This window comes from Apus apus, chromosome 7, assembly GCF_020740795.1.
Source record: "Apus apus isolate bApuApu2 chromosome 7, bApuApu2.pri.cur, whole genome shotgun sequence".
Classification (NCBI taxonomy): domain Eukaryota; kingdom Metazoa; phylum Chordata; class Aves; order Apodiformes; family Apodidae; genus Apus; species Apus apus.
Window position 1 is genome coordinate 26,419,600 of NC_067288.1, and position 10,313 is coordinate 26,429,912.

General features: G+C 54.9%; 1 protein-coding gene across 2 annotated transcripts; it reads right to left on the bottom strand.

Annotated features, from left to right (window-relative positions):
• Positions 1 to 491: 491 nt before the first annotated feature.
• CDCP2 (CUB domain containing protein 2) lies at positions 492 to 7,637 on the bottom strand. Of its 2 annotated transcripts, XM_051625059.1 has the most exons (6): positions 7,515 to 7,637; positions 5,438 to 5,785; positions 5,012 to 5,356; positions 4,174 to 4,527; positions 1,418 to 1,596; positions 492 to 1,223 (listed from the first exon to the last, which is right to left on the bottom strand). In XM_051625059.1, the coding sequence occupies exons 1-6, from the start codon at positions 7,588 to 7,590 to the stop codon at positions 909 to 911; spliced, it is 1,617 nt and encodes a 538-aa protein (XP_051481019.1). In that variant the 5' UTR covers positions 7,591 to 7,637; the 3' UTR covers positions 492 to 908. The 2 variants fall into 2 exon arrangements, with proteins under 2 accessions (XP_051481019.1, XP_051481017.1); XM_051625057.1 differs by having other exon boundaries at positions 5,012 to 5,785.
• Between the last annotated feature and the right edge of the window lie 2,676 nt (positions 7,638 to 10,313).

Genomic DNA, 10,313 nt, shown 5'->3' on the forward strand with positions numbered 1-10,313 from the left:
GACTCCTATTTTCATGCTTGCAGCTGCTGAGCTCACTTTCTGCAAGGACCAAGGGTAGGAGGTCTGGTGTCACTGAGGTCCCAGAGGAGCCAGCCCCTCCTTCTGAGGTTACCAAAACCTCTGTGCCCACAGTTTCAAACTCCTGGAGCGGTGCCAGCATGGAGCTCACATTGGTGAACACTTGGATGTGCTGGGAAGGAGGAAAACACAGAGGAGAAGACATGTTGTTCTCCTTCCCTCCAGCTGCTGGTGGCTGAAGCATTCAGGTGAGTCCTGTGCAAAACGGGTGGGTCAGATGATGTGAAGATGAAACAAGGATCTCTGGGGTGCCTGGTGAATGTGTCTCATCACATCATCTGTGGACATCCAGAAACACCACCTGGAAGTATCTACATGAGCTACATCTACATGTAACACGAGGAGACACCTATAACACAGCTCTACAGTTTTCCCTGAGCACGGGCCAGAGAGTGGAAAATATTTTTGGGAATATTGCTATATTTGGGGGTGGTTTGTACCTTCAAGAACTCAAGTAGAAATAACTGACAGGATGATTTGCAGCCATCAGCAAACAACATCACTTTCCTGAAAGCAGGAGCACCAGAGGGAAAACAAACTGAAGCAGGTGCAGGAAGAGTTAGGAAGCACAAGAACTGCATTCCCAAGCCAAATGGACAGATTGAGAGAGAGGAAAACAAATTGGGATGGGAAATGGCTGCCTATTGCCCAGATTTTCCAGGCCCTGGGAGGAGGTGGAGGCTGGGTTCAGGCTCTTTCAGGGCCAGGGAGCTGTGTCTCCACCTGAGCAGCTGTGTCAGTGCTCAGCCTGGGGTGAGGGCTTCTGGGGATGCGTTTCCACCCTGGGCAGGGCTGGGATTGCAAGCCCTGGAGATATGAGGAGCAGCATCCTACAGAAGCACCAGCCCCACCACCGCAACCACCATGAGGAGCCCGGCCAGGATGCAGATGCTGATGAAGACGATGTCACTGGTGTCCTGGCTCCTGATTTCGTGGGGGTCCGTCGCTCCCCCCTCCCGCTGCTGGGCATCCACCAGGTTTTCTGCCTGGCTGAGCCTGGACGGGTCGGGGCCAGCGATGAGGGTCACTGAGGCTTCCTTCCTCTTCGGCTCACACTGCACCTCATACTGGTGGATGTCCTCCTGGTCGCCCACCGAAAAATCAATGTAGAGGGTGCTGACGATGAGGGACGTGTTGTTGCGCTTCTGCGAGACAAGGGTCACAGCTCGTCAGGGCTCAGAAAACCTCATTTTCAGAGGGGTTTGGAGGGCAGGTAGCCATGAATTAGACCAGCATCTACTGGGAAGATGGGAGAGGGACTGGGACTCCTCTCTGCAGCCAGTACAACCAGCACGGGGCTAACCCTCCTGCTGCAAAGGAAGGTTTGCTGACCGCTCACCTGGGATTCGGTGCCGCAGGTGTCGAACCTGGTGTGTAGTTTAAAGTTCCCACCAACCACCTGGGCCACGCAGGAGGGTGTCCCCAGATAAATCCTATTCCTCTCCAGCTGGGCCAGGCTCTGCACGGGGATCTGGATGTGGAAGTCTGTCCGGGTGCAGCTGACGTTCATGGGCACGACTGTTGGGACAGAAAACAAGGCACACATGAAGGTCTGTCGGGAGGGGATTTCCTCAGGCTGCAGCAGGTGCAGCAGCTCAGCACGGAGCCATGGCCCACTTCAGAGATCACTGTCCCTGTCACACACTCAGCAGGTGACCGATGGCACCAGGACTAGTGGGGACACTGGCCTTATGGCTTTGCTGTGCATCTCACAGTACCTGGCCTTGCTGCCACGGGAGTGCCCTGCTTTCTGCCCTGGGGAGAGACATCAACAGCAACCCTCTGGAGCCTTGTCCTCCTTCCCACCACTCTGAGTGACACCCAAGTGCCATCACAGGTCACACTGTCACTCCCATAAGCAAGGAAGGATTTCCCCTGTGGGAGCAGCCGGTCTCCATCATTGCAAACCCAGTCAAACATCTGAGTTGGTGCCCAGGAACAGGCCACAAGAGCTTTGCTGATGGCTTGCCATGGGCACAAAACTCCTCTACACTCTGCAATGCCCCTGTGAGATAGACTCAGCAATGAAATGGAGGAGGCCCATCCCAGGGGACCCCACACCTCCCTGCCCCAGAACCATGCAGCTGTGCAGCTGCCACATGGTCCCTGGGGAAGGGTGAGCTGGGTCTCCAGCTCCAGGGCATCCTCCTGGGGGGGAAGACCCAGCTCAGGTCGTGTTCCAAGCATCATCAGCCCTCTACCTCCCCCAGGAATGTTATTTTTGATGGGAAACTGGTGAACAGTGCACCAGGGGAGCTGCTGTTGGGCTGCCCATGATGCTGAAGAGTGAGGCGATGGGGAACTCAACACCTCTCCATCACTCTCCCCCTGGCACCATCTTTGGCCCCTCTGGATGCAGAAAGCATCCACACAGGAAAAGAAGCAGGGAGGAAGAATGCCCCCTCTTTAAAGTAAATCCCTGCTCAGCTTGAACCAACCACTTGGGCAGTATGAATTATTGAATTATTCCTGCTCCCTCTGAATCTTGGCCTCATGAAACTGGTAAGACGCAATAAAATCAATATGAAAAAATAGTGTCACTTTGTTCCACTTAGTGCATTATAAAACCATTAGAAGATTTACCAAATAACTGAAGTGCATTAGATCAAAAGGAGGAGAAAATGGATCCTCTCTCCTGGCATGAAGGCTTTCCTTCAAATGGCCATAAATCACACACGCCCAGCCCAAGTCATGGCCTTTCGTGGGCTCCAAAGGAAAATATCCACAGGGATGAAGAGCTGTGGATGTGGAGGCCCAGGTGTCCCTTTGCCACCAAGGGCTCCTAAGGAAGCTGGCAGCAGGGGGAAACTGATACATCCTGTCCTGTGCCACCCAGGCTGCTAATAGCAAGCAGATGCCCAACCTCTGGGCAACCACAGTGAGCAGCCTTAGCTTTACAGAGAGATCCTTCTCCAAGCTTTTGTTCTCCCCTGCCACACGTCCAGCAGCCCGTGCCAGGGGATGCAGGAGCTTTGGGCAGCTGGGAGATGTCATGTCCCTCCATGTGACAGGGCTTCCCCCTGCCCTTCAGCTACCATCCCATCTATCTGCAATCTCCTCCATTGGGAATGGGGTTTCTCCATCACCAGGCATAGTGAGGCCAAGATTTCTCTCCTGGCACACAAAGTGGTAAGAAATAAGCAGGAACTAGATGCCCACTCCAACTCCATCCTGTCTCTTACTCCTACAGCCACATACCCCCAAGTCCCTTTTACTACCCTGGAAATTAAGCAGGATTTTGCTGCTGAGGGATGAAAGCTTGTAAACTCAGGGCCAGCCACCCCCAGCCCTTGTGCTTTCACTCCAGCAGCCTTTCTCCAGCTCCAGCAGCCTCTCTCCAGCTCCAGAAACCTTTCTTCAGCTCCAGCAGCCCTGCTCCAGCTCCAGCCTGCCAGCAAGGCTGCCCCTGTCTGATTCATCCCTGACACACAGGTCAGCCCAGATGTAATTGTCTTGAAATACAACAAACACCATCAATTTTCTGGCTTTGAGGTGCAAAGGTTGGCAAATACACGAGGAAGGTTACACGCTGCTCCTCCCTCTGGATGGGACAGGGCACGGCAGTGGTGGGGAGGTGCTGGGTAGAGCTGGCTGGGTGGATTTGGGAGCGGCACGTCCTGGGGGTCCTGTCCCACAGGTGCTGCTGGCAGTGGAGAGGACACAGTTTATTTCTGCCTACTTGATGTGTGCCGGCAGGGCTGGAGCATCCTTGGGAGCAAGGAACCTCCCCTGGGGCTTTGGCCCCTGTCCTGGTTTGAGGAAAATTGGCTTCATCCTGGCTCAAACCAGGACAGTCCCCTAAAAATCCCCTGGGTTTTATCTCCTTCACACCCTGAGAAAGGAGCAGGAGCATGGAAGCAGCAGAGATGCAGGGAGGAGAGGCTGGAAAGCATCTCCTGAATACTAAACACCATGTGGAGTGTGTGTGTCTTGCACTCTGCAAGGGCTGGAGCTCACCTGCTGTGTCTTCTCCTCCCCACCCCTAAAGATCCACGTGCTCTACTCCTTCACCCCACAGTCCTTCTGGAAACGACATTGTCTCAGGAACGTCCCAATGCAAATAAAGCACTGAGGAGCACCCGAGTGAGACCTCACCTCCCATGTAGGCAATGGAGAAGCCTCTCTTGGCCGTGTTGCGGTCGGTGTGGAGGACCAGCAGCAGCTGGTTGTGGTGGGAGGTGATGGGTGCTGGGCTCTCCCGCCCGCACCACCGCCCCAGCAGGGACCCGTTCTCGTTGCCGCCGTCGAAGGCGGCCAGGTGATCATAGTCACAGCTCCCTGTCAGGCTGCTCCGGCCCTCCATCTCCATGTCCAAGAAGAAGACCTTGACCCGGTAGCCCAGAGGCAGCTGGATACTCCATTGGCACTTGAGGTTGTTGGGGTAGAAGCTGGGGTATCGAGGGCTGGTGAAATTCCCTCTGATGGTGGTGAACACCTCCTGGCACTCGCCTGCTCAGGGAGAAAAGGGAAAGGAATAAATGAAAGCAAATCTGAAGCACCTGGCTGTGGTCGAGCTGGTGGCTGAGCAACCACTTGTTTTGTTGCTCTTATTTTATATCCTCTGCCCTCCACCTCACTGCTCCCCAGCCTCACGTTCATCTGATGGACACCCATCAGTTTTGGGGAATGGCAACACCCAAGGTGGCCAAAGTCCTACAAAAGCAGATAGGGAAAACCAGTATCCACAGGGAATGGCATGAGCAAGGGAGAAGGGTGGCTCTTGCTGAAGAGGAAGACAACCTAGGGCATGGGAGAGCCACAAGGACACCATTTGCATTGCGTGGTGCTTTACACTTCACACCATCAGCTCACGAGCTCTAGCCAAAGGGTTCCCCTCCACTATCACCTCCTCTTGCTGCTGTGGGAGAGAGACCACCACAACCCCACCTCGGGGGCCCTTTCCCACTGCCCCACCTCCCCAAGACCCCTGCACCTGAGTAGAAATGGGCCTTGAAGCCCCTGCCGCCTATGTTGAAGTCCGACTTGAAGAGGACGAGGAGGTGCTGGGAGGAGGAGACAGTGCGGGGCGGGCGGGCGCTGCCGCAGTACCGCCCCAGGCGGGGGGCAGCGGTGCTGGGGCCATCAAAAAGGGCCACGTAGTCAAAGCCACAGCCCTGGCCCCCCTCCAGCTGGAAGTCAGCGAACACCAGGGTGAGGGGGCCACCACCACCGGCCCCCCCAATGCTCCAGCGGCACTCGGCATCGTTGGGGTAGCTCTCGGGGTAGCGGGGGCTGGTGATCTCCCCGGACAGCCCCGTCAGCTGCCCACCACAGGCATCTGCAGGGAGACAAAGATGATGAGGGCGGTGGGGGAGGCCAGACAGGCGGATGCCCCACCATGACCACCCCTCCCCGCTACCTTTGCGGTAGGCAGCAGCGAAGCCGCGCTTGGCCACGTGGCGGTCGGAGCGGAAGATGACGGCCATGACGTGCCAGGCGGAGGAGAAGGGTGGCGGGGGGCTGCGGCCACAGAAGGTGCCCAAGAGGTTGCCCCGGTCCTGGGTGGCTCCGTTGTAGACCTGGAGGTAGTCATAGGCGCAGGCAGCGTGGTACTCCAGCTCGAAGTGGCTGAAGGAGAGCAGGACGGAGGAGCCCTCGGCCACCACGATCAGCCAGGTACACTCTGTCTCGTAGGGGTACGGACCAGGGAAGTTGGGGCTGGAGAAATTGCCAGAGGGGGCTGAGAGCACCCCCCCGCATTTGATGCCTGGGGAACACAGAGGGAGATGTGATGTGCCCTTTCCAAGAGAAGCCTAAAAGGATGGAGGTGGGCTGCACAGCACCGGCTCCATCCCACCACCAGCATTATGGAAGCACCAGCACCCTGCACACCCGCAGCAGACTTGTTCACCTCTTCTTTGGAGGACACATGTCCCTCCACCACCTTTCATCTCTCCACCACCCCATTCTGCCCCCCCAGCCCCTGCACTGCCCCATGGTGTGGCTGCAGCAGGGCTCGGCCGTGCCTGTGTGCTTGTCCTGCCAGCGACAGCACAGCATTCCCATCTACTCATGGCTGGAAAAAGAAAGTAGGGAGTGAGTTTTAATCATTCAGTGTTTCCAGCCCTTCAGGTTCATGCCTCTTGCTGGTGATGCTCCCTCCATATAATGGTGGTACCAGTGGATTCAAGCTGGGAGAAACAGGGGTGAGGGGCTCGATGCTCTCAACAATGAGTTATGCACATAGGGATTGATTTTCTAATTAAATCTTTATACGTGGTCATTATAAAATAAGGTGTGTGGGGGGTGGTGGGCAGCTGCCACATGTCCCTCAGCCTGATTAGGGTTGGGGTGAAGGGGTTGGTATAGCGGGCACATACATCATGTCTGGGAGGGACACGGACCCCAGGGGACATGTGTGGGTTCCCAAGCAGGGCTGGGCACCCGCTGCCATCAATCTGGGCTGAGGATATTGCAAATCAATAGCCAGGCAGGACTGGCTGCTCTGCATCACACTGGCTGGTGTGGTGACCTCCCAGCGAGGGGGGTCCTGTGGGTGCAAGTGATGCTGCACCACAGGAAATGGGCAAGGGGGGGATGTGTGTACGTGTGTGTGTGTGTGTGTGTTGGCACAAGCAGCAGAGCTGGCCAGATCTAAAGTCTCCTCACTAATTACTGGGGATGGGCAATAAAGTAATTCAGGGCTGGTACTAAAGGAATAATGTTAGCGAAATAACTACCCAAGGGGCAGGTAGCCACGGGGCAGGTAGATGAATGGATTATGGGCTGGGAGCCTGGGGGTTCTCTGGGAAGTCTGGGTGGGTTCAGGCAGCACTGGTGGCTGCTCCCCCCCCCCCAGAAGCACCCACACCAGGGGCAGGATGGGGTTTGATTTCTGACGCAACCTTTTTGTAAGAAAGGCCCTGCTGTTTGTGGGGAGGAACACTGCTCCTCAGCCAAGTTACTGGGCTGACCTGGCCCACCCTACCCCCCAGATCACCATGTTGTCTGCTAACCCTGCCCTGCATCTTATGCAGGTAAAGTGAGGGGTTTATTACATGCACAGCAACACACACATGCATACGTGTATTCATGTATCTATGTATGTGTCTATATATATATTTATATAAGTATGTGTGTATGTATTTATATAGGCAACTCCATAAGTTAACAAAGGCTTCAGCAAAGCAGCTCAACACCACGACAGGTCAACCTTGCAATCTGCAGTAAAATCAGCATGAAGCAGAAAACCAAGCATGGGGCAGTGTTCTGCACTTGCTGCCACACACAGCAACCACAGATCCCAGCTCCCTTCCTCAGCCCAAGCTGGGGGGTTCCTGGCCTGGGAGACCCCCTCTCCCTGCATGAGCTGAGAGCTGGGACCCACTTGCACCCCAGAGCCACTGCAGTGCCCACAAACAGCCTGCTCCTCCCCAGGGACCACGGATGCCCAGCAGCCCCAGGGTGCCCACTGGGAGCTGGGACCAGGCTCTTACCTCTGCTGGGAGCATCCCCGAGAGCCCCGCGCAGCAGGGCCAGCACGGCCAGGCAGCCCACCCCTGGGCACCCCATCCTCCAGCAGGCAAATCTCCCCTCACCGACGCCCGAGCATCCTTTCAGAGCTGTCTATCTGGCAGGAAAAAAATAAATAAAGAGAGAAATAAATAAAAAGCAGGAGGACTAGAATTAATAGCGGAATGAATAATTCATCGCTTGTTTGAATTAAGAGTGGCAAGGTAACTTGATCTATTCCTCCCTTCACTCAGTTTTAATGATCTGGATCAAATGTCCCAAGGATTTACACTAGACCAGATACCTTGTCAATACACTATATTTAGAAGAGATACTAATGCTTCAGATATGGTGTATAACAGCAGTAAGTCTGGGCTGACAATATGCCCTTAAGGGGCTATGAAAATAAATTAGTTCACCAGGCAAGCCAGCCAACCAAAATGGGAATTTCAGCCTTACCATGGAAAAGCACCTCAGGAATTAGTGTGATTTATACTGCAGCACCCACTGCACAAAGCCAACGGTGGTAAAGGCCAGAGAAGCAGGGAGCTGGATTTAAAGACACCCGCGTCTCCACGTCAGCTGCCGGGTCAGCATCCCTGCAGCGAGTGCTCAGGCTCAGCAGGATGCTCAGCCTGGGAAAGCAGCAGTTGTGAGCACTAAGGACAGCAAATCCCACCTCCCCTGAGGAAGATTAGAGAGGAATTGTGAGTCACGGGTGAAAACCATTGATTATAATAGCACCTGCAAAGGCTTTGGAGAACTACCACGTTCTTTCACACCACCTCATGCTCCTTCTTGTGCAGGATGCACTTGGCTGAAGGTAATCAAACCTTTGTGTTGGGTGGGAAAGATGTGCTTCTCATCCTGGAGAACACAAAACCCAGCAGCATTTCAGTTTCTTCTCTCCCACCAAGGAGAGACAAGACTTTCTTGCTACCATAACCCATACCCAGATGAATGCCAGGAAACAAAAACCCACCAGGGCTGCCTGGCGTGAGGGACTTGTGCTAAAAAAGTCACCTTCAAAGCAGTAGGGGAAGAAGCAGGGGAAGAACAGTGATCTGTAAATCACAGGCAAAAAGACAAGTTGCATTTATTAATTAAGCAATGAGGATCGATGCCTGAGACATTTCCTGTGGATTAATGATGGGCTGGGAGGAGCTGACAGCCTGAGGTGCAGCTAAGGACCATTAACACCAACTGGTCATTAATCCCCAGGAAAAGCTCCATGCCAAGGTCGTTAAGTGCCTTCATATATTTATGGGTAATAATAACAACAATAATATTTGTACGGGTTCTCTCCCCAGTGCCTGACCTCGCTGGAGCAGTGGTGAGGGCTGGTGGGACCACTGGGACATGCCAGCCAGGAGCCTTCTATCCTGAGTCCAGCTGAGGTGGGGGACACCTGGCTATCTGTGCTGGGGCACTGGGCACTGTGTCACCCCACAAACACCAAAAGCAAGTGTACGTTGGAACAAGGAGATGCTCCACTCGAGTGCAGACTCTGGGAGATGGCTGAGACACTGGCACATCTCTGACTGACCTCTCAGGGATGTCACAGAGCTTAATTAGCTGCTTCCCTAACAGCCTTGGAGAGGAGGACTGTCCCTGTGCCACAGGGACAGCATCCACAGCAGAGGCAGGAGAGCTCTGGCACCACAGGCTGTGGTGCAGGGGCCTCTCCTGGAGATTTCCACACCACAGCCCTGGCTCAGCCAGGAGTGCTCAGCCCTCCCTACCACAATCCTCTGGGCTCAGGGACAACACAATCCACAGCTTCTCCATCGCTGTGTGATGGAGCAACATGTTCATCCATCTCTGGCAACACCCACTGTCCTCCTGCCCTTCCACCACCAGACTCAGCTCCAAGACACATCCCAGCATGGAGCCAGCACCTGGGACACTGGTTCCTATGTGGCTGCTCTTCTCCATCCCTCCAGCTGCACTCGGCAGTCCCGCCTCATGCCGTGCATGAGCGATACCCCCAGGAGATGGGGGGCCAGGGCTGTGCAGCACAGCAGCTGTGCCTCCCTCCCAGGAGACAGCATCCATCACCCACCAGCACATTGATCCTCTCCTGACCTGGGGATGGCCCTTCCCCAGCTGGGCCTGATTCCACAGGGAGGTCTGGCTGGAGGTGCTCTGGCTCCAGCCAGAAACACGGTGGGTGATTTCAAGGTGTGCAGTATTGGGGCTGCCTCTATTCCTCTGCAGGCAAATTTATAAATCATGAGTGAAAAAGACATTTGATTCATTTAAATAGAAAGGATGTGATCAGGACTGTGAGACTTCAGAGAAGATCAAAGGTTTAAATACGATCCCCAGGAGAAACAGGAATTATTTAGGCAGGAAATAATGAGATGAAATTAAGAAGGTATTTAGGCTGTGCACGAGGAAGAAAGGAAGCAAAGCAAAGCAAAGCCCCTCTCCCCAGCACAGCACTGCATGGGTGGTGGGGGCTTCCTAGGGAGCAGCCAGAGCATCCTGCCTGCATCCCCTGCCCAGAGGCAGGGTGCAAGCCCTGGCAGCACCCCGACCCGTACTACAGGGAGCTCACCCACCTCACATCTCCCAACAATCAACAGCGTCACCACTCTTTCCCTATAGAACTGCCACCCTGGGGTACTTCCCAGGCCTCCAAAGGGAAGGAAACCTCTCCTTTCCTCAGCAGGGAAAATCCTACCCCAGAGCCTTTCCATCCCGCAGCTCTGCCTTTGCAAGACCGCCGCACCAGCCTCTGAAAGGGGCTGTCCCCACGGGGGCTGGGTTGGGAAGAGGGG